This window comes from Panthera onca, chromosome B4 (genome assembly GCF_046562875.1).
Source record: "Panthera onca isolate mPanOnc1 chromosome B4, mPanOnc1 haplotype 2, whole genome shotgun sequence".
In the NCBI taxonomy this organism is placed as follows: Eukaryota; Metazoa; Chordata; class Mammalia; order Carnivora; family Felidae; genus Panthera; species Panthera onca.
The window spans coordinates 23,292,531-23,318,083 of NC_138345.1; the positions used below are offsets into that span (position 1 = coordinate 23,292,531).

General features: G+C 35.7%; 1 protein-coding gene across 1 annotated transcript in view; it reads left to right on the top strand.

Annotated features, from left to right (window-relative positions):
- Nucleotides 1-25,553, top strand: part of GPR158 (G protein-coupled receptor 158) — a 426,015-nt gene that overhangs the window by 182,203 nt on the left and 218,259 nt on the right. The window contains exon 3 of the mRNA XM_060659134.3: nt 20,777-20,879. Coding sequence (XP_060515117.3) covers nt 20,777-20,879 — 103 coding nt within the window. The remainder of the gene's footprint in view (nt 1-20,776; nt 20,880-25,553) is intronic.

Genomic DNA, 25,553 nt, shown 5'->3' on the forward strand with positions numbered 1-25,553 from the left:
TTCTGCTTTCAGTTAATTTAAACTCACTAGTAAATTCATCTAGTAAATTCAATATCACTCCAGTGATGATGATTATGATGAGTTCTAACATTTAATGAATGTGAATGGACATTCTATATGAATGGACATTGTATATATCTAAACTAAACTGCACTCTGCCATGTGTTAGATATGTGACCTGAAGCAAGTTAGTTAATCTCTCTACCCCAGTCTCATCTGTGAAATGAGGATGATGATAATCATATCTAGCTGAGTTACTATGAGGATTAAATAAAATAATATTTATAAAGCATTTAAAAATAATGTTTAACATATAATAAACACCATATGAGTATTTGTAAAATGAAATAATCAATTCTATGAAATAGAGAAGACATTATTATTCCCATTTTTTGGGAAAGGAAAATAAGATTTAAAGAGATTGAGTAATTTACCCAAGGTTCCATTGCTATTAATTAGTGACTCTGGGACTTGAACTAAAGTGCCTCACTCCAGAGTCTATGTTCTTGCCCACTAATTCTCCAATATCATCCTCTTAATGCTTCATCCAAGCAATTGTTAAACTTATTAAGGAAAATAGTGTTACGACCAAAGGCCTTAGAATGCACTGCCATAAGTTTCCTTTCATTAATTAGAGCTTCTTTTAATGATTATTCAATAATATCTTCAAACCTTTTATATTTCTTCATGAATAAAAAAATTAAAGTAATGGAAAATGCTTTGGTGAAGTTGACATGTATGCCTTCTGTGTATTTCCCTGATAGGGCATTACAGACATTATCAAAAAGGAAATGAGGGTACTTTAAAATTTTAAGCTCTTAATGCTAATGCTTAGTAACTTTTGTGTTCCTTAAAAGGATTTAGTTATCTGATTCTAGAGTCAAAATGGTACTTTTTAGAACTTCCCAGTGTTCTTGAATATTCTTTTTTCCTGAATTTTACGTATGTTTTCTTGAATAATTTTTCCTTTTTTTTTTTTCATTTTTTTAAGTTTTTATTAAATTTCCAGTTAGTTAACATACAATGTTATTTTACTTTCAGGTGAAAGTATAGTGATTCAACACTTCATACAACAGCTGGTGCCTCATCACAAGTGCACTCCTTAATCTCCATCACCTATTTAACCCATCCCCCCACCGACCACTCTACTTCCCCTCTGGTACCCATCAGTTTGTTCTCTACAGTTAAGAATCTATTTCTGGGTTTAGTTCTCGCTTTCTCTCAGTCTCTCTTTCTCCATTTGCTCATTTTTTTTTGTTTCTTAAATTTCACATATGAGTGAAATCATATGGTATTTGTCTTTCTTTGGCTGACTTATTTCACTTACATAATATTTTCTAGCTCTATCCATATTCTTGCAAATGGCAAAATTTCATTCTTTTCTATGGCTGAGTAATACTCCTGTGTTTGTGTGTGTGTGTGTGTGTGTGTGTGTGTGTGTGTGTGTGTGTGTCTCACATCTTTACCAATTCATCAGTCAGTGGATACCTGGGCTGTTTCTGTAGTTTGGCTATTGCAGATAATGCTGCTATAAACATCAGGGTGCATGCATCCCTTAGAATTAGTATTTTTATATTCTTTGGGTAAGTACCTAGTAGTGCAATTGCTGGATCACAGAGTAGTTCTATTTTTAACTTTTTGACGAACCTCCATACTGTTTTCCATAGTGGCTGCACTCAGTTTGCATTCCCACCAACAGTGCAGGAGGGTTCCCCTTTCTCTGTATCCTTACTAACACCTGTTGTTTTTTATATTGTTGATTTTAGCCATTCTAATAGGTATGAGGTGATATTTCATTGTAGTTTTGATTTGTATTTCCCTGATGATAAATGATGTTGAGCATGTTGACCACGTATATTTCTTCTTCGGAAAACTAACCGTTCATGTCTTCTGCCCATTTTTAGTTGGATTATTTGGTTTTTGGGTCTTGAGTTTTATAAGTTCTTCATATATTTTGGATACTAACCTTTTATCAGATATGTCATTTGTATATATCTTCTCCCATTCTGTGCGTTGCCTTTTAGTTCTGTTGTTTCTTCACTGTGCAGAAGATTTTTATTTTGATGAGGTCCCAACAGTTTGGTTTTGCTTTTGTTTTCCTTGATTCAAGAGACATATCTAGAAAGAATTTGCTCTGGACAGTGTCAAAGAGGTTACTGCCTATGTTCTCCTCTAGGAATTTTATGGTTTCTGGTCTCACATTTAGTTCTTTAATCCATTTTGAATTTATTTTTTGTGTGATATAAGGAAGTGATCCAATTTCATTCCTCTGCATGTAGCTATCCAGTTTTCCCAACACCATCGTTGAAGAGACAGTCTTTTTTTCCATTGGACATTCTTTCCTGTTTTGTCGAAGGTTAACTGACCATAGAATTGTAGGTTATTTTCTGGGTTTGCTATTCTTTCTATTTATCTGTCTATTTTTGTGCCAGTATCATACTCTTTTGTTCATTAAAGCTTTGTAATATAACTTGGAGTCTGGAATTGTGATGCCTCCAGCTTTGCTTTTCTTTTTTAAGGGCTGTTTTTAAAAGTCTATCTTCTTAAAGTCTAGGGTACATGTCATTTATAGTTGACATTTGACACTTGCAGATACTAGGAATGCTAAAATGGTATAGCTGCTTTATATTTCCATCCAAATGTGTTTTGTTGTTGTTGTTGTTATTTTGTTTTGTTTTTGTTTTGTTTTGGTCAGAATTAGGTTTAGAACAGCAGGAAAGGCAAAAGCATACTAGATTTCTATGATTTTAAGGAGTGTATGCAGGACTTTGAATGTTATACAGATTATTTGGAGAGGCTTATTTTAATTATAAAGTTAAAGAAGATTTATCATCAATATTTTAATTGTTAATAATTTACTTAAAAGTTCTCCTATTTAGAAAAATAACTTTTTCGTGTGCAGTTCAATGATGAACTAAGGACATTCATGCATCTTGAAATTTTTTCTAGAATAAGATAAATTGTTTAAAGAATCTTGCATCTTTTTCAGCTGAGAATGATAGCAATTATACCAATTAAAATGATTTTCTTTGTGAGTGATAAATAATATTTTATTTTTTCCCCATCATAAAAGAAAAGCTCAATGCCACTTGAGAATATAGCATTTAGTTTGATTTAGCATTTAATAGGCAGTGTGGTTCCTGGCTTTTGGTTTAGCCCTATGCCCTTTATTTTGTAGCTGATTTGCTAATTACTATTGAAAAAGCCTCTAAAATTTCACTGGGGAAATGCAAATGTACATTGAGATTCTAAATACTTGAGAGGCAGCCAAGTACTGAGTGCATGCAAACACATTCTGAATTTTACATAATTTTTTATATAATTGCTTTTAATGTCCAGAGGCTTCCTCCTTCAATATCAGTATATAGATCCTTTCTCTTTTAGCAAAATCGTAATGAACAGAATGTTATGATTCTTTCAAATAAATAAAAATAATAAAAATTAGAATTTCTATGACAGGTGAAAGAGAAGGGAACTAAAAGATTTGTGGGAGGAGGCAGAAGTATGGCATAATATTAATTTTATAATTTTTATTGAAATAAGCATTGTGTAAAAGTACAAAATCATGAGTATACAGCACAATGAATTGTCACAAAAGGAACACACTTTTTTAAGTACCCCATATTTCAAGACAAAAAACATTACCAGTACCCAGAAGGCCTTCTTGTGCCCCTGCCCATCACCTTGTCCTCACTATTCCCCAAATTAGCAAATGTCCTGCCTTTTAACACTAAACATTGCATTTCTCTGTTTTTAAACACTATGTAAATAGAATAATGTAGCATACATGACTTATTTTATTCAACATTGTTTGAGAGATTCATCCATGCAGTTACATATAGCATTAGTTTATTTTCATTGTTGTATAGTATTCTATTATGTAAATAGAGCACAGTTTTATTCATTCTACTTTAGAGGAATATTTGGCTTTTTATAAGTTTTAGAGAAACAGTGCAGCCTTTTTTGCATGTCTGTTGGAGACTGCATATCTTTCATTTGGGTATATACCTAGGATTGAAATAGCTGGATAACAGGATTAGTTATTTTCAAATTTAGTAGGTAATGCCGAATTCAATTTCCAAAAGAATTGTATCAATTTATATGTCTGCCAGTATTATATGAGGTTCTACTTATTCTATTTCCTCACTAATACTTGGATTGTCAGTTTTTAAGTTTTAGCCATTTTGGTATGTGTTAGTTATTTTAAAATTGCTTTTCTCTAAAGACTAATGAGATTGAAACTGTTATATGTTTATTAACCATTGTGACATGCCATTTAAACTTTTGCTCAATTTTACATTGGAATGTTTTGATGTGTAAATTTTTTCATATTCTAGATATGAACTATTTTTTATCATATATGTTGAAATACTTTCTCTTTGCAACTTGACTTTTTACTTTATAAATTTTATCTATTTGCTGATCAAAAGTATTTTTAAATTTTAATGTATTTTTTTACATTTAATACTGCCTCTAAATCATGAAGATGTGCTTTTATGCTCTTTTCTAGAAGCTTGTTTTGTGTTGCACATTTAGATCTTATTTTTATATATGTTGAGAAATAGGAAGATGTTTCATATTTCTCCATATGAATAGCCATGAGACCCAACACAATTTTTTTTTCAATATATGAAGTTTATTGTCAAATTGGTTTCCATACAACACCCAGTGCTCATCCCAAAATGTACCCTCCTCAATACCCATCACCCACCCTCCCCTCCCTCCCATCCCCCCATCAACCCTCAGTTTGTTCTCAGTTTTTAAGAGTCTCTTATGCTTTGGCTCTCTCCCACTCTAACCTCTTTTTTTTTTTTTTTTTTTCCTTCCCCTCCCCCATGGTCTTATGTTAAGTTTCTCAGGATCCACATAAGAGTGAAAACATATGGTATCTGTCTTTCTCTGTATGGCTTATTTCACTTAGCATCACACTCTCCAGTTCCATCCATGTTGCTACAAAGGGCCATATTTCATTCTTTCTCATCGCCACGTAGTACTCCATTGTGTATATAAACCACAATTTCTTTATCCATTCATCAGTGGATGGACATTTAGGCTCTTTCCATAATTTGGCTATTGTTGAGAGTGCTGCTCTAAACATTGGGGTACAAGTGCCCCTATGCATCAGTACTCCTGTGTCCCTTGGGTAAATTCCTAGCAGTGCTATTGCTGGGTCATAGGGTAGGTCTGTTTTTAATTTTTTGAGGAACCTCCACACTGTTTTCCAGAGTGGCTGCACCAGTTTGCATTCCCACCAACAGTGCAAGAGGGTTCCCGTTTCTCCACATCCTCTCCAGCATCTATAGTCTCCTGATTTGTTCATTTTGAGACCCAACACAATTTATTGAAAAGACTGTTCTTTCCTCTACTGCTCTCCAGAACCACCTTTGTCATAAATCTCATGTTCCTTGGGTTTGCTTCTAGACTTTCTATTTTGGATCTTCGTATAATTTTTCTTGACTCATGCCAATACCACATTATTACCATTACTGTTGCTTTACAAAGAGTCTTGAAATCTTAGAAAGCCATTCTTTGAGGGGCTGTTGTTAAGTTCCCTTGGTATTTTTGGCCCTTTGCCAAGCGGCCTATTTCCTTATAATTTTCCATATGAAATTTACGATCATATTATTGGAAGCATATTATGCCCATAGATTAAATGTGGAGATTGGACATCTTGACAATCATTAGTCTTTTAATCCATGAAGATGGGTGTATCTTTTCATTTATTTATATTTTCTTTAATTTCTCTTAATGAGTTATGTCTTTTGTATATGAAGAGGTTACTTAGACATCTTTAATTTATTACTCTATATATTTTGAAACTATCTTTTTAGATGCATATAGATTTAGATTGTAATATATTCCTAAGAATTTGATATCCTTTTTATCTCTAGTAATACTTCTTGACTTAAAAAAAATCAACTTTGATACTAGTATACCTACACAGCTTTCTTTGGTATATGTTTACATGCTATATTCTTTGCATATCTGCCAACATGCCACTCATTTTCTTTCGGTCTTCCCACTGATTGTAGAGCACAGGCTGGATTTCCATTTGCCTAGGGACTGTCTGTTGGCTAGTCTATGGAAAGTTCAAGTGCCAGAGAATTAATATCCTTGAGAATAGCTGTAAACCACACTCAGGTGGGTAGCTCTTAGCTAGTTTAGGTAGCTTAGCTCTTATTCTAAGGTGGTTTCCAGAATTCTCTAGAGGAGTTATGTCCCAATTATCAGACTGGCAATTCTCTAGATGAAGCATCATTTATTTGATTCTGTCTTTCTTTTCCTGTCTCCTTTATTCCCTTTCTTCGGTTTCATGGAATTACCTATGAAATAAAGTATTTTATTCAAATCCTTATTTCAGGATTTGTGGATATCCAAATAAGATAATATACTTTCCATCTTTTATTGAAAATACTTATGTCTTTATTAAAAAAATTTTTAATGTTTATTTTTGAGAGAGAGCAGGGGAAGAACAGGGAGATAGAGGGAGACACAGAATCTAAAGCAGGCTCCAGGCTCTGAGCGGTCAGCACAGGACCTGATGAGGGGCTGGAACTCATGAACTCTGATCTTGACCTGAGCCAAAGTTGGATGCTTAACTGACTGAGCCACCCAGGCACCCCATGTCTTTATTTAAAATGTATCTCTTGCTAGCAGCCTTTGAGTTTGCTTAATTCAATTTGACAGTCTTAATGTTTTATTTGAAGTATGTATTTCATTTTTTCCCTTTCCTCATCTGTTTTGTTTCTTAAATTCCATATATGAGTGATATCATATGGTATTTGTCCTTCTCTGACTGATTTCACTTAGCATAATAGTCTGTAGCTCCATCTATGTCATTGAAAATGGCAAGATTTCATTCTTTTTTGATGTTTATTTTTGAGAAAGAGAGAGGGAGAGAGCAGTGGGGCTGGGACGTGGGGAAGACAAAGAGAGAGGAAGACAGAGGATCCAAAGTGGGCTCTGCACCGACAGCAGCAAGCCTGATGTGGGGCTCGAATTCATGAACTGTCAGATCATGATCTGAGCTGAAGTTGAACGCTTAACCAACTGAGCCACCCAGGCACCCCAAGATTCCATTCTTTTTTATGGCTGAGTAATATTCCATTATTGTATGTATACCATATTGTCTTTATCCATTCATCAATTGATGGACACTTGAGCTGTTACTGTAATTTACCAATTGTGGATAATACTGCTATAAACATTGGGATGCATGTATCCCTTTGAATTAGGATTTTTGTATTCTTTGGGTAAATACCTAGTAGTACAATTGCTGGACCATAGAACAGTTCTATTTTTAACTTTTTGAGGAACCTCCATACTGTTTTCCAGAGTGGCTGCACCCAGTTCGTATTCCTACTCACAGTGCAAGAGGGTGTTCCTTTATCCACATAAAAAAAAAAAAAAAAGAGAGAGAGAGAGAGAGAGAGAAAAAGAGGCAAACCAAGAAACAGACTTATTTATTATTTATTTAGCGCATGAGCAGGGAAGGGGCAGAGAGAGAATCCCAAACAGGTTCTGTGCTGCCAGCGTTAAGCCCGATTTGGGCTCTATGCCACACACCTCGAGATCATGACCTGAGCAGAAGTCAAGTCAGATGCTTAACCGGCTGTGCCCCCTGCCATCAAACAGACTCTCAACTATGGAGAGCAAATTGATGGTTGCCAGAGGGGAGGGGGTAGAGTGACTGGTTAAACAAGTGTTGGGGATCAAGGAGTTTACTTGTGATGAGCACCAGGTATTTTATGAAAGTGTTGAATCACTGTATTGTATACCTGAAACTAATATTACATTGTGTATGTTAACTAGCTGGAACTTAAATAAAAATTTTTAAATAATGAAGTATGTTAAAGGTACCATCTGTTTTTAACATTTCTTTTTTCTTATTTATGTGTCTTCTTTCGGGTTCAGTCTTCCTTTCTGAAGACTTTCGACAACGAACAGGGATAAGGTAGACATTCATCCCTGTTTTAAAAAGGAGAAATCTGGGGCGCCTGGGTGTCTTGGTCGGTTAAGCGTCCAACTTCGGCTCAGGTCACGATCTCACGGTCCCTGAGTTCGAGCCCCGCGTCGGGCTCTGTGCTGACAGCTCAGAGCCTGGAGCCTGTTTCGGATTCTGTGTCTCCCTCTCTCTCTGCTCCTCCTCTGTTCATGCTCTGTCTCTCTCTGTCTCAAAAATAAATAAAAGTTAAAAAAAATAAAAAATAAATAAATAAATAAATAAAAAGGAGAAATCAGAAGGAGGAAAGGAGAGATAAGTCTCAAGCAAGTTCAAAACTTAGCAAGGCAAATTTCATTAGATCTTAAGGTTCAAGAACAATCTTTGATGCTGTGCCCTCTAGGCCCACTGGGATGGTAGCATCCTCAGCAGCACTTGTTATTGTTTGCTTTTTATGTTACCCATCCTAAAGTGTGTGAAGTGGTTTCTCACAGTGTACTTGGCTATTTTCTAAAACTTTTATTGATGTCCAATATACATACAGAATAGTTCGCAAAATGACCATACTTGTTTAACAAGCACTTAGATATAAAAATAGATTGCTAGGAAAAATGTCCACTTTTGTTTCTCTTCTCTCTTTATATGACTCCAAATTCATAAATGTCAGATTTACTATAAACCATATATTCTTTGTGTTCTTTTCTATTATTTAATTTATTTTTTAAACTTCAGACTGGATATTTTCTGCTAATCTCTATTTGACTTGGCTTATCCTTTCTTTTCTGGTGGTCAGTCTTGTTTTTTTTTTTGTTTGTTTGTTTGTTTTAAGTTCTAGAATATCTATATTACTCTTTTTTTTTTTTCAACGTTTTTTATTTGTTTTTGGGACAGAGAGAGACAGAGCATGAACGGGGGAGGGGCAGAGAGAGAGGGAGACACAGAATCGGAAACAGGCTCCAGGCTCCGAGCCATCAGCCCAGAGCCTGACGCGGGGCTCGAACTCACGGACCACGAGATCGTGACCTGGCTGAAGTCGGACGCTTAACCGACTGCGCCACCCAGGCGCCCCTATATTACTCTTTTCCTAAAAAAATAGATTCCAGTTCCCTGGAGAAATTTTATTTTATATTTTATATTTAATTTTATTTTATTTTAATTCCAGTGTAGTTAACATACAGTGTTATATTAATTTCAGGTGTACAATATAGTGATTTAACAATTCCATATATTACTGAGTACTCATCAAAATAAGTGTACTCTTAATTCTCTGGGGAAATTTTATATTATCGTCTTCTCTTCTCTTGGACATAGTGATTATAGTTATGTAAAAATCTCTCTCAGTAACTTGAGTATGTACTCATTTGTGAAAATGTCTGTTTTCTCTTCGTGTATTTGGTAATACAGACAGACAATACAAAGGGAAGGGAAGGGAACAGAGTGATAACACACTCTGTTTATATTGTCAGAGTTTATATTGTCTGTTTTTCTCTTGGTGTATTTGGTAATTTGAGAGTTAATGCCAGATATTATGTTGTCATAGTGGTTCTGTATGCATTGCCTTCTTCCAGAGAGGCTCTATCCTGTCTATGATGCTTTACTAGATAGGGAGAGATCACCTTAACCCAAGTAGTGCTTGATGTATACCAAAATGGACAGAAGTCTGTGAAAAGCTCAGAATATTTATTTACTCTTATTGCCAGGGTATGATATTCCAAGGGCTTACTGAGAACCTTGGATATTTATTAGAGCCCTTTGTCCTTGGAAGGTCCTAAACTCCAGTTCAGGAGTTTAACGTTGTATTGTTGCCAGGAATTCAACCCTGTTTCTCTTCAGTTCCTGCTTTGCTTCTTGGACTTGCAACTTAGGCAACTTAAAAATTTAATAAACATCTTTGACACTTAGTCTTCTGTCCTCGCATTATCTCTGGGATTTTGTCTTTAGGGTTGAGTATTTTTGCAGCCCCCAAACTGATTATTTTTTCATCCTCAGGCCTGTGAGATTATCTAATTTTTCTGGCTTCTCTACCTCTTACCAGCTTCCATCTGTCAGATTCTTAGTCTTTCCCCACTGCCTCATATTATCAAATATTATGTTTGACTCAGAAATGGAGAATATGGAATATCTATGCATTTTCCTTCTTTCTATGATCTTGGCCCTTCAATTTTGGCTCCATTTGCAGTTTTCTGATGCCTCCACATGGGTAGGTAGGTTAGTTTGTTTCTTTCTCTCCTCCCTCCCTTCTTTTTTTTTTTCTTTCATTTATCTAGACATTTTAATTGTTTTTGGTGGGAACGTCATCCTGCTACACGACAATGTATCATAGCTAGAAATTAAAGTCAGTTCCTTCCTTCTCTCATTTTAGTAATATTTTTTGGTACCTACTGTACGCCAAGCACTGTGCTTGGAGTTGGGGATATTGCAGTAAAGATTGTACCAACTATTCAGGTTAAAAAATAGATTGTTACAGGGCACCTGAGTGGCTCAGTCGGTTAAGAGTCTGACTCTTGATTTTTTTCGGCTCAGGTCATGATTTCACAGTTTGGTTCCTGAAATCAAGACCTGCATCTGGCTGTGTGCTCAAGTGCAGAGCCAGTTTGGGATTCTCTCTGCTCCTCCCCCACTTGTGCATGCTCTCTCTTTCTCTCTCTCTCTCTCAAAACAAAGAAGTAAACTTAAAAAAAATAGCTTGTTACCTGTACCTCAGAAACTCCTTGTATACTCCTCTCTCATCCTACACTCATCTGCCCCACCAAAAAGTAATCATTATCTTGAATTTTGTGTTATCACTCTGTTCTTTAGTTTCACATACGTATATATCCTTAAACAGGACTTTATAAAAGAATTTTATAAAATTGAAATCATATTACATATATTCTTTTATTAATTTTTGTTCTTAGAACAGCAATTTATATTTGAACAAGTGATTCTATACAAATGTTTGAAGATGGACTCCTCCAAACATACCTTTTAGTGGTTTTAGGAGGCCATTTAGTGGTGAACAGGGCACAGCACCATACAGCAACTCTGATTTGCTTTTGTGCTTGTGGGTTGTGCTCTCTGAGAACTTTGTTCCTCTTTGCTACTGAAGCAAATAGCGTACGATGAAGCTTAGTAAGCAAGAGCTAAATTAAGTCAAGAATGAACAGAAAATTCCCAGTGGTTTGAGCTGTGGCCACAGGAAACACAGGGTATCAAAGGTAGAACATAGGTGCTTCTTAGTGAGTTTGGAGTTTAGGCCAGAGCAGTGTGTAGTTTTTTTAAGTGTTGAGCACATTAAGAACTATGTTTCTTGAGCCTTCGGGGCTATTTCTGTAGTAGGGTCTGGAAAGCTGGGTTTGCTTACTCAATGAGATATAATCCTGACATTTCCCAGAGTCAGTTTCAACTCCCACAAAGCATCTTGCTGTGTGTCGGTGTGAAGTGTGTAGACTTACAATGTGTCTGAGCCAGATGCTGCATCGTCATCGTTTAGCCCTGTTTTTTGAGAGCTGGCTCCACTGACAACAAACACATGTCAAAAATTAATAATAGAAAAGTTTCTTTTTTTTAATTTTAACCATATCATGAAGCAAAACATCCCCTCATTCCTCTCCCCCTACCCTGCCCCAGTCCATCATACTTTTTAAACTAGATTCTAGCAACTAATGAATAATAGAGACAAAGCATAGTTCTTTCTCTCCCTGGTGAAAAACGGCATGATTTGTTATTCATGAGTTCTTGTTTTCTTGGAGGATTGTTTGATGAAATTTGTGGGTGATATGTATCCTATCATTGCCTGGAGGCCTTTTAGATTTCCTCGCTTAGAGTATTTTCCTTTTGTTTTTAATAAACTTGCAAATAGTTGTGGAGAAGAGCCACCTGTTTTAGTACGATGTCCCCGCAAACCCACTCCCAAATGAACACATTCAACATTTTACAGTATTTCTTCACAAGTTACAAAGACAGAGTAAAAGAAAAAAGCTGCTTTTAAAAATAATCTAGAAGATGAAGTTACTACTTCATCTTGCCAATGTCAAGACTCTTCCTTTGTCCCTCTGCTTGTTGCCATCTGCATTTTGAATAAGGTTCGGTCAGTTCAATACAGCAGGAAATCTTGTCTGAGTTAGGCAAGGCTTCTGTCTAAGCAGAACAGGTATGCTTTTGCCACTAAAGGGAAAGAAATGACAGCCTAGTCTACCATGGAAGGCCTTGGTCTCCATTGCTGTGTTTGCTGAGTTTGGTTTGGGATTAAGCATCTATGAACTGGCCTCATGATTCTCCTTAGACCCAGAGGGGCTTCTGTTTTCAGAAGTTCAGTTACAGAAGACATACTTCACTGGTATGCCCTAAATTGAAGATTTATTTTATAAAATCTGAGCTAAGCAACTCTGCATTGGGAAGGCAGAGGCTTATTTTTAAAATTTGTAACAGGTACAAGAATTAACTGCATGTCTTAAAAAAAAATATATATATATGTATATGTATATATATAATATTTATATCATATATATTAAATTATTATATATAATTACTAAATTCATATATATATATGTACACATATATATGTTAAAGTTAATAATCTTCACTTACCTGAAGCTAAAGTAACTTCATACAAAATCCAGCAAAATGATCCATTTGGAATATTGCCCCAAACCCAGAAAAATGGAAAAATAAAAGTCTTAGAACAATCAAGATAGATTTCAAGTGGTGACATCCACTCTTGTTTATAGAATGCTACTATGCACCCGTATTTTGTGGAAAGTAGTTATTACTCTGGAGCCCGACCCCTGGGGTTGAATCCAGGCTCTGTCAGTCACTAGCTCTGTGGCTTTGGGCAAGCTTCTTTAATGGTCTGTGCCTCACTTTTTTATCTTTAAGATGGGGATAATAAAATTGATATAGAATTAAACGTATTAATACTTGTGCAGGCATTAGAACAGTGTCTGGCATATAGTAAACACTTAGAAAATATTAACTATTATCTTACTTATTCTTGCTTTGTTATTTATTATTTCAAATACTCTTGCTTTTTATGCTTGGTGATCTAGTTTTCAGGTATACAGGTAATTATAACTATAAATTAGAAGGGAAAAGACAGTTCTAGCATATTTTACATTTAAAATATGACACTTGGTTTTCAAATTAAGGAAAAAGGAAAAAAACATAAAAACTAAGCATAAGAACTCAAAAAGTTCAGCAGTCTTAGTATTTAGTGTATGAAAAAATAGCCATAAACTTTGAACAGCTCCAGAGGGCATTAGTGTATTTCAGCATAGTTTAGTACCTAGTGTTCAGAGTAATGATTCTGACTCAGGAAGAAATGTTAAATTCTCTTCATGGTGTTCAGTTCAGAGAAGACAAAAAGTGTTTTACATTTTAAGAAGATTCAAAAACAAACTTTAAAAAAAGGTATTGAAAGACCCATTTCTAGAGGACTTTTAATTATATGTTTTTTAAAAAAAATTTTTAATGTTTATATTAAACATTAAAGAGAGAGTGTGTGCAGGGGAGGAGCAGAGAGAGAGGGAGACACAGAATCCTAAACAGGCTCCAGGTTCTGAGCTGTCAGCACAGAGCCTGACGCGGGCTCGAACCCAAGAACTGCGAGATCATGACCTGAGCTGAAGTCAGACGCTCAACCGACTGAGCCACCCAGACGCCCCAAATTATATCAGTTTTATTGTATTTGCATTTTTTTTTGCCTCCTCCTTTGGGTCCAAATTGGTTTTTCTTCAGAATTATATGTAAATATGATCCTTAGGCACAAGCATTGTTTCCATTAAATGCCCGACATACCTAAGTTTAGCCTTTGTTTTAGCCACTGCAACTGCTCAGTAGTACCTTCATACAAAATCTTCATGGCTGTCAAGCCAGCCAGGTTTTGTTTTGTGGTTATGTTCACCAGGAGCTGAGACGAATTCCGTATCATGCCAATTCTGTGTTGCAACATGATCTGTAATGTTTACATACACATTGTTGAGGAAAAAGACCATTTTGCTCTAAATTCTTTTTTTAAATTTTTAATTGTGGCAAAAACACATGATGTAAAATTTACCATCTTAACCATTTTTAAGTGTACAGTTCAGTAGGTTAGCTATATTCACATTGTTTTGTAACAGATCTCTAGAACTTTTTCCTCTTGCAAAACTGAAATGCCATGTCCACTAAATAACTCATTTCCCCTCTCAGTCTCTAGCAACCATCATTGTTTTCTTTTTCTATGAATTTAATTACTTTAGATGCCACATATAAGTGACATTATATGGTATTTATCTTTTTGTGAATGGCCTATTTTACTTAGCATAACATCTTCAAGGTCCATCCATGTTGAAGCCTGTGACAGTATTTCCTTCTTTTTTTAAGACTACGTAGTAATTCCGTTGTATGTATTAGCATATCCATTGGTAAACATTTGAGTTGTTTCTACCTCTTGGCTATTGTGTTTAATGCTGCAGTGAATATGATTATTTAATATTTCTTCAAGATCCTGCTTTCAACTATTTTGGATATATACCTAGAAGTGGGACTGCTGGATCACATGGCAGTTCTGTTCTTAATTTTTTAAGGAAACTCCATGTTGTTTCTTAAAACATGTAAAGTGGCTGCACCATTTTATATTCTCACCAACAGTGCATAAGGATTCTAATTTCTCCACAGCCTTACCGGTATTTGTTATTTTGTTTGATCAATAGTGTCCATCTTAACGTGTATAGACTAATACCTCATTGTGGTTTTGATTTGCATTTCTCTAATGATTAGTGATATCAAGCATCTTTTCATGTGCATCTTGGCCATTTGTATGTACTTTATGTAGACATGTCTATTCAAATCTTTTGCTCATTTTTATATCAGGTGATTTGTTGTTGAATTGTAGTTTTTATATGTTCTGGATATTAAGCCCTTATCAGATACATGGTTTACAAATCTTTTCTCTCATTCTATAGGTTGAATGAAATTTTTAAAAATTTAATGTAGTCTCATTTGCTTTTTTTTTTTTTGCTTTTGTTGCCTGTGCTTTTGATGCCATAATCAAGGAATCATTCCCAAACCCAGTATCATGAAGGTTTTCCCCTGTTTCTTTCTAGAAGTTTCATGGTTTTAGGCCTTATGTTTAGAACTTTAATCCATGTTGAATTTAATTCTTGTGTATGCTATAAGGTAAGAGTTCAGCTTAATTCTTTTGCATGTGGATATTCAGTTTCCCCAGCACCATTTGTTGAAGAGATTGCCCATTTTTCCCCATTGGCTGGGGAAACATCATTGCAAACATCGTTTGATCATTATATATGATTTATGTATATATGATTTTTATATATGATTATTTCTGGGCCCTGTATTCTGTGCCATTGCTGTATACATCTGCCATTATGCTAACACCACCCTGTTTTGATTATTTAGCTTTGTAAATGTTTTTGAAATTAGAAAATGTGAGACCTCTAAATTTGTTCTCCATTTTCAAGGTTGCTCTATTTGGGGTTCTAGAGATTCCGTATGATTTTTAGGATGTTTTTTTCCTGTTTCTGTAAAAACTGTCATTGCGATTTTTTTTAGGGACTTTAATAGAGATTGTTTGAGGTAGCATGGGAATTTTAGGAGTGTTATGTCTTCCAATCCACGAACATGGCTATCAGTCCAGGTGTTTGCATCTTTAATTTTTTTCAGCCATGTTTTGTATTTTTCAGTTTGGTTAAGTTTATTCCTCAGTATGTTATTCTTTTTTTATTTTTTTATTTTTTAAATATTTATTTATTTTTGAGAAAGAGACACATCATGACCTGAACAGAAGTCAGACACTCCACTGACTGAGCCACCCAGGTGCCCCGATTTTTTTTATTTTTTTAATATTTATTTTTGAGAGAGAGTGATAGAACATGAGTGGGAGAGAGGCAGAGAGAGAGGGAGACACAGAATCCGAAGCAGTCTCCAGTCTCTGAGCTGTCAACACAGAGCCTGACATGGGCCTTGAACTCATGAACCACGAGATCATGACCTGAGCCGAAGGTGGTCACTTCACCAATTGAGCCACCTAGGCACCCATTAGTTTTGAAGCTATTATAAATGGGATTGTTTTTTTAATGCCCTTTCTGGATTGTGATTGTTTTGTGTATAGAACTTCAATCAATTTTTTTGTATGTTATATTTGTATCCTAGAACTTACCTTAATATATTTATTAATTCTAATAGGTTTTTTTTTGATAGAATCTTTAGGGTTTTCTTTTTTTTTTTAATTTTTTTTAAACGTTTATTTATTTTTGAGACAGAGAGAGACAGAGCATGAGTGGGGGAGGGTCAGAGAGAGAGGGAGACACAGAATGTGAAACAGGCTCCAGGCTCTGGGCAGTCAGCACAGAGCCCGACGCGGGGCTCGAACTCACAGACTGCGAGATCGTGACCTGAGCCGAAGTCGGACGCTTAACCGACTGAGCCACCCAGGCGACCCTCTTTAGGGTTTTCTACACATACAGTCATGTCTTCTGCAAACAGATAATTGTCCTTCTTCCTTTCTTTTTTGGATGCCTTTTATTTTGTTTCCAATTATTCTGCCTAGGACATCCAGTAATGCTGAAGAAGTGACAGTGGCCTGGGGTGCCTGGGTGACATGATTGCTTAAAGGTCTGACTCTTGATTTCAGATCAGGTCATGATCTCATGGTTGTGAGATTGAGCCCAGAATCAGGCTCCACATTGGCAGCATGGAGCCTGCTTGGGATTCTCTTTCTCATCCTCTCTCTCTGCCCCTCCCCCACTCATACTCCCTCCTTCTATCTCTGAAAATAAATAAAAATATATTAGAAAAAAAAAGAAGTGGCTTTGTCTTCTTTCTGATCTTAGAGGAAAATCTTTCAGGCTTTCACCATTGGGTATGATGTTAACCATAGGCTTTTCATATATGGCCTTTATTATGTTGAGACAGTTTCTTTCTATTCCTAGTTTGGTGAGTGTTTTTATCATGAAAGTGTGTTGAATTTTGTCAAATGCTGTTTCTAAATGAATGGAAATGATCATGTAGTTTTTGTCCTTCATTTTGTCAATGTGGTGTATTACAGTGGTGTATTACATTGAATGATTTGTAAGTTGAATTATCATTACATTCCAGGAATAAGTCCCACTTGGTTATGGTGTGTAGTCCTTTTAATGTGCTGAATTTGGTTTGCAATTATTTTGTTGAAGATTTTCACATCAATATTAATCAGGAATATTCGTCTGTAGTTTTCTTTTCCTATGGTATCTTTGTCCGACTTTAAGGGTAATGCTGGCTTAATAAAATGAATTAGGAATTATTTTAGAAAAGTTTGAGGAAAAGTTTAGGTTAATTTTTCTTTAAAGATTTGGTAGAATTGTCCACTGAGGCCTCCTGGTCCTGGGCTTTTTTTCTCCATTGGGAGGTTTTGATTACTGATTCAGTCTCCTTACTAGTTATAAATCTGTTCAGAATTTTTATTTCTTCATAATTCAGATTTGATAGGCTGTATATTTCTGGGAATCTATTTTGCTCTACACTCTTGACCACCATCTCTTTCCATTCGGATCTGAATTACCCCTAGGAATGTGACTTTAATTGTATGTTGTTGAGACTATCCTTAATATATCTCTGCTCATGGCTTGGTAAGTATGAGCATTTTGGTTTCATCAAAGAGGGCATCCAATCTTGTGAGTAGCTACCTCACTCACAGAGATACTGTAAGTCTTAATATAAGAAGCTTAGTGTTTATCAAAGGCTATCACGGAACTGCTACCTTCATGGAGGAAGAAGTGTTGCTTTTTTCCATTTCTACTTTCTTGGACTTGCATGAAGATAAAGTAGAAAGGTTTAGATTTGAATATCTAACATGAATGTCTTGAATACATAAAATGAATATTTTTAAATGAATGCTAAATTAGAGTAAAATTCTGAAGAATTTTTTCCTGTATTAGGTTGAAGATCTTTTTTAAATTCTAAATCCCTCAGGAGAAAAATTACAGAAAGCAGCTCCTCAGTCCAAATATGGTCAACATTGGTTGAGGAGACACCATACTTATGTAGAATTTTAAAAACTAGTTTGGCGTCACCATACTTATGTAGAATTTTAAAAACTAGTTTGAATACTAACCTAGTTACCTAATCTTGGAAATGTGTAAGTTTGGTTGGGAGATGGCAAAGTTAGAGTAGCTACAGAATCTTGATGGTGGATGGAGCAAGAAAGCATTGCAAGTTGATTGCAAGTTTATAATTATTAATAGAAAAATAAGCCTGGATCACTTTTATATTCTAAGTAAGACAGATGCATGTAAGTAATAGCACATTGGGTTCCATGGGGTCCTACAATCTTGGAATAAGTACAGCAGGATGATATTCTTATATTGATGTTAACTGACTGAATGCTTTTTACTTTTCTTTGAAAATATAAAGTAATTTAAGAAAAGGACAAAAACGTTTGAGGTAACTAATAATTCATATTGCTGTGTTTTCCATAGTAAGATTGGAAAACTTTTTTTTTAATGTTTAAGAGACTTTATATTTGGTCATATTTATCTGATCAGTTAGGTTTTTTAACCTTTATTTTTATTTCAACCTTAGAGTTAGTTTATTGTAAAGAGATATTCTTGTTCTAATAAACTTTCAGATCTGCCTTAAACATTTAAGGTTTTCAAATGAAAACTTGCAGTGCTGTCACATTATCAGGGAATTCAGTGTTATTTGAAGAAATAGCATTAACCTCCAAACTGCAGTGAGGCAGAATATTTAAACTACACCACTGTATTCTTAGTATGTAAGACTTAGTTTACTTGGATAAATCTATGCTGGATGAATGTTTGCTAAATGTAACTTACAAGAAATTTCACATATTATGCTCATAGAATCACAATCTAGTTAATGAGATAATGATACCCCCATTGAATTACTCTTCTGAGTTTCCTTTGTTTTTTCCTTTCTGCCTAACATTTTAGTTCTAGGGTGTCCTCTCACCACTTTGGACTTCTGTCCTTCATAGCCAATAGGCACTCTCTTAGTGATCTAGTCTTACCTGATTCTATAGCTTTATCTCTCATCTTTGTGCAAATCAATCCCAAATTATACAGCCCAGACATCTCTCCTAAGCTCCATACTACTTTATAAGCCTGCCTATTTGATATCTACAATTAAATTTAAATAGACACTTCACACTTAACATTTGCAAAACTGAACTTCTGCTCTTTCTTCCAAATCTACTCTATCAAGAGCCTTTCCTCACTCAATGATGGCAGCTCCCGTCTTAAGGTTGCTCAGGCCAGAAAACCAGAATAAAGTCCTTTATTCTTCTCTTCCTTTCAAACCCTATATTTAATTTATTAGGACATCTTGGTGTTTCTGCCTTCCTCAAACTGTACATGAATTTGACTGAATGGTTGTTCTTACAAATTAAAAAAAAAACTGAGGTTCAGAGAAGTTATGAGAACATCCTAAGTTCACAAAAGTAGTTAGTAATAAAGTCATAATTCAAATCCATATTTTCTAACTGACCACATATATAATATGTTCTTTTTGTAATACTAGTGCTTCTCCAAAATAAATGCTATAATTTTTTTTTATTTATATAGTTCAGAAATATGATCTGACCTATTGTGTAACTGGGTCTTTTTAAATAGTATATGTTATTTCAGTGAGGTCCTATAGGAATTTTCCAAGCCTAATTTTCTAATTTATAAATACTTGCCAATTCAGTTGAATTGATTGGTACTTATCTCTTCTTGTATCTTCCTCTGGGTCAAGAACTATGCTTTCAATTGAAAATTGTGTATTGGGTAAAAAGAAAAAGTGTGGGGGTAGAAGTCATGAAATAAAATATTCAAAGAGATCTCTTAGAAAGCTCTTTGTTAATATTTTCTTGTTATGTCTGAATTTAGAACATGTATTAACTCTTGCTACCTTAGATAAAAATACTTTTCTATTTCTTGGAGTTTTCATGGTATGTAATATTGATTTTGATATTAATCATTGAAGCTTAGGTTATATAATTATTATTTAAATTATTTAGAGTTTTCTCTTAAGGGCTTCTGTATCAGAAGGACATTTTATAACTTTGAAATCCATTAGATCATATATTTTCTAATTGATTATTATGGCTAAAAGTTGAAAAGAAATGTAGCAGAAATGTAGCAGAAATGAAGTATGTCAAGCCAAATTTTATGAGATTTAAGGATCTCTTTGAAAGAAACCAAGATTAAGCTCTTGGGAGATGCCTATTATGTCTGTTGATGTGACATATTTGGAAAATGATCAATTTTTTAGATTTATGTACATGTAGAACACTTATCTATAAAACAGATTTTAGGTAAAGAGCCCTTGGTGTCATTATTCCATCCTTTTTTCTCTTTTAAATTTGTGTTTTAAAAGTTTACTTGTTTTATTATTTCACCAATTTGTGTTATTTTGTTCCAAGGATGAAAATTTGATGAATATTTAATTCAGAGAAGCAATTTTCACATCTCACATCCTACCTACCTACCTACCTACCTACCTACCTACTTGCCTTTGCTTTGATAGAAGTATTTAGCATGGAATCTCTTTTAAGACATTCTTATAGGCTTTGGAAATACCTCTCAAAGCAAACAGATGATTATTTGGGGCATCAAACCCAAAAGCTGCGCCTAGAAATTTACTCCCTATGGCAACTGAATGAGTTAAAGTTGTGTGGTGCCTGCAACCATAATGGCATGTATTTAGAAAGGTAACTCAGTTTGCTGCTTCTAAAAAAAATGTCTGTTGACAAACAAATCTAAAATAATAGTTCAAAAAAGAGATACTTCTGTTACCATTTGCAGTGGTGGATATCTGTGAGTCTTTATACTGTGAAATAAACTGGTCAACTATACTGCTGTCTTTTCTTTTTCATAGTGTATGCCAATTAAAGGCCTAGGATTCGTGCTTGGAGCCTATCAGTGCATTTGCAAAGCAGGATTCTATCATCCTCAAGACTTCTCAGTGAACAACCTCCCGAGTAAGTGCCCTTTGCTTCTGTGCATATATATGAGTATGCATAATATACACCATTATTAGTTATTCAGATTTTCTTTTAACTTTGTTGGGGTTCTTTATTTCAGTCCCCACTGGTTTGACATTCTTTCAACCCTTAAGGAGTTTTTGCTTTGGTTTGTCATCTGTAGTACCCTGGAGTACCATAAAAAAAAGTGTATATTTTGGTTTTCAGTACATTTCCTGAAAATAGTGTAGGTATGCAGTAAGCTCATTTGGGATTTAGTTATTGAGAGCGGTTGCTGCAGGAAGTTCCTAAATCTCATTTTGCTAGTTTATTTATTTATTAATTTGTTTATGTATTAGTTTTCTATGCTGCATAAAGAAATACCACAAAGTTGACACAAATTTATTATCACACGGTTTTCATTGGTTCCCTTTCTAGTCAGAGGTTAGCTTGGTCCCCTGACTCACCAGGCTAAAACTGAGGTGTCATCTGGGACGTGATCTGATCTGAGGCCCAGGGTCTTCTTGCAAACTCATGTAGGCCAATATCTTGGAACAGTATGCTTGAAGCCACCATGTTTTGGATAGATGTTAGTCAGCCTGGGCTTCCTCTCAGCTTTTAAAAGTTACCTAAAGGCCTATCCAGGTGACCCTTTTACAACACTGCAGCTCACTTCTTCAACACTAGCAAAAGAATTTCCTCACTATGCTCAGATTGAAGCTTCTATGACACAATGTAATCACGAGAGTGACTATCCCATCACTTTGCCAGATAATGTAAACTATTCGAAGGAGAGACTATCTCATCATATTTACAGGTCCACTCACATTCCAGGGGAGGTGATCATACAGGGTGTATACTCCAGAATCAAAACTTGACTATCTGGTATTATATTCCTATTCCAGAAAATGTCAGTGCTACAATTAGAATGTTGTTTTTTTTACTTTATCTCTAGAGAATGCAACGTTGCCACATTGCACTTGTAACCAGCTATTGGATATGGTAACAAGCACATTGGCTTGTAGCCAGCTATTGGATATGGTAACAAAGAGAGAGAGAGCGTAGTGGTAAAAGGGGTGGTTTTATAGGAAGTTAGGGTTTGGGATTACGGAAACTGAGGTGCAGGTATCTTTTAGATAGTCATTCACAAATCTTTGCAGCCCCTATTATTGGTCTATATAGGAGTTTGCATTTCTGCTAGGCGTCGTTCAAAGGGTACACTGAGATTGAGACCTGAGCTTCTTCCTCCGGGAATTTTGGCAGATGTTCGGAGGTTTTTTTGTTTTGTTTTATTTTCTCCTGGAAAAAATTATTCTTGGAATTGAGTCTGTTTTATATTTAAATTTAGGCTCTGGAGATGAGTAACATTTTGCTCTCTCCTCAGTTGTATAGTTCAGAGTTCAGCCCTTGTTCTGATTAATAGTTAAAGATATAATTCTAGGATGGCCTCCAAGATTCTGTTCCCACATGCCCTGTCCAATACCTTCCTCTTAAGTATGGGTAGGACCTCGGAATACAGTTAGTTGGTTACTCCCTTGCTTAGGCTATATTATCTAGCAAAGGTGATATACAGTCACCTATGTGATTACATTGCACTCAGTAAGATTCCTTCCCATAGTAAAAGACTGAAGAGAGGTTCTAGTGTTGGCTTTGAAGAAGTAAACTACCTTGTCGTGAGAGGGCCACACGGCTAAAACCTGAGAGTGGCCTCTGGAAGCAGAGAGCAAATCTCATGGGCAGCAACCAAGAAAACATGGACCTCAGTTCTACAGCTGCAAGCGACAAAATTTTCCACAAAGCCCGAAAACATGTGGAAGAGGATCCTGAGCTCCAGAGGAGAATTCAGCCAGGCCAAAACCTTGGCTTCAGCATAGTGAGACCCCAAGCAGAGAGCCCAGTTACACTGTGTCCACACTTCTGATCAACAGAAACTGGGAAATAATGAAGAGGTATTTTAAGCCCCCAAATTTCCAGTAATTTGTTATGTAGCAATAGAAAACTCATGCAATAGCAGTGATGATAACATATTTTCAGGATGGATATGCTTTTCTTTGCATGTGTGTGTACCAACCCATGGCAATACCAGAGCCACTTTGACATTCTTCACATTTATCGTCCAGACATAACATGATTCAACACCGAAGAATGAAGAGAATAGGTTTTAGCTTATGTTCGGTGAAGGTATTTTGTATCTGGTTTACCCACATTTGTTCTCAGCTCCCACTATGTGACTGAAATAAAACATCTAAATATTTTAGAACCAGAGAATGACTATGCTATTTGCTTACAACACCACCAGGAGAAACTAGTTAACCTTTAACAACTTATCTTTATTTAATTTGCACACTCCTACTTTCTTCCTTATTTTAAAAGCCAGTGTTTTTCACTGGACCTACTTTCTCTAAGAAAAGGCGGCTTCTCTGTGTAAATCAGACTCCTGTGTTGTACATACTGCAGCCACGGAAAAGACGCCACAGTTTTTAGAAAGATGATCTATATTTAGACCTTAGCTGTGATTCAGCTTTGACCTTAGCACATACTTAACGAGACCTGACCTTCCTCAATGACAGAGCAGAAAGCTAGCTACACATGACAATTTGAAGTCAGTAAAGTGTTCCTGGACCAAAACTATCTTTCCTGATGGTCTTGTCAGGTTGCAGGAAAAACCACTATTATTTACTCCTTGTCCTAAAGAAAGAATACAACAGTCTGACCAGGAATGCAAGTTATAACTTATCAGGGTCATCAACTGAGGACTGCCAAACATTTTTTCTATTTTTTGTTATTATCAAAACATATACTATATATATCTGTGTTTTGCTATATTGCCTTTTCATCATAGCATCCAGGAAGTTCACATTGACAGTTGTTTTCAAATATTTTTAGGGAGCTACCCATGACTTAAGGAATGACTAGGTATAGCTCTGGAAGAACCAACGGTAAAGAAGGCATTGAAGACCCAAAAATGAGATAACATTTGTGAAACTGATAGCATAGTATATGGCATGTAGTAAGTGTTCATAGATATAGTTAAATAAGTGAATAATCACACATGCATGTGAACAAACAGCAGTGATAATCCTTAAACATCATTGATCACTAGCACTTTGTCACCTATTTTATCATACTACAATAACCAATTTTTTAAAACTAGAACTTTGGGAGAATGAATTCTACGTGGGCAGGACGGCAGAAGTGTAACAATCAGTGACACATTGAGTAGGGCAGGAGGAAATTTGTTGCCTGATCAGGAGAATGGGATTCAGAAAACACGATACCTCAAAGATAAAACTCACTTAATTTACAGTTGTAAATCTAAAAGTCAACATCTGAAATTCCCACATCTATTATTGTCTGGTTATCACATTTGGAGACAGGAGCTGAGATATAGTGCTGTTGTCTTATAGAAAATGTAGATGTGGGGGCGCCTGGGTGGCGCAGTCGGTTAAGCGTCCGACTTCAGCCAGGTCACGATCTCGCGTTCCGTGAGTTCGAGCCCCGCGTCGGGCTCTGGGCTGATGGCTCGGAGCCTGGAGCCTGTTTCCGATTCTGTGTCTCCCTCTCTCTCTGCCCCTCCCCCGTTCATGCTCTGTCTCTCTCTGTCCCAAAAATAAATAAAAAACATTGAAAAAAAAATTAAAAAAAAAAAAAGAAAATGTAGATGTGACTTAAAAATCCTGTTAAAATATGAAGTGATTTAAAATATTTATTCAGAGTGAGACCCACAGTAAACAAAGGGCTTGTAAAGACCAACACGGATGTGTTTAAATGACATGATTTAAAATTGTGCTGACAGCCCAGAGACTGTGTTTCTGGATCTCTCTTGAAATTGGTGGTCACATGTGATCTAATAGGATCTGACATCTGGATAGTAACAGGATTTCAGAATAACCAAGGACTGATGTATAACTGTCTCTTCAAATCCAGGCTGTGCACTTCCAGGTTGATGTAAAAGGAGCTTATGACACGCTCATCGCTCTCAAATGCATCAGTCTTTGTATGAGTTCTGTCTCCAGTGAAACCTCTTTTCTCTTTTCTGTGGATACATTCCCAACCTTTCAGTTTTACTTCTCTTGTCTTTTAATTGACTGATTCAGTGTATGTACCTTTCCAGATGAATCCAACTTACCAATGACCCATACTTAAAGATCACAGTCCCTGATTTGGCAACTCTGGTGCTAATGATGGTGGGGGGAAAAAGACAAGAAAGTAGAGATTTTAAAAAGGTATTATCTTGGAGCAAAAGAGAAGCTCTTTGAAAGCAGGTAAGATACAGGAATGCTGAGCAAACTGTTAAGCAAGGCTCGCCTTTCTGGAATAAGTTTACCCCTCCTTTTTTCATGATCAGAGAGCTGGAGGTATTTGACTTTATGCAGACTAAGTCCTTTATCAATCTCTAATACCGATCCCAAATTTAGAACAGATGAAGAGAGCTTGAACATCATGTTCTCATTATCAGCATCATCACTTTTGCTGTTGGTAGGACTTCAACCTTGTGGTCTGATTCACTTCTGGTGTGGTGTAAAATTAGTCCTGATCAGTTTTATTCCAATTGTAGTAGCGTGGTTACCCATCTACTTGCGCTTTTGTTTTTGCCTCATTCATTGGACTAATTTTCACTTGTTAAGTCTTCCTTCATCAATCCTATTCATAGTGAATGGAGTCCAGTCACTCAGTGTGTCTGGAAGTTAG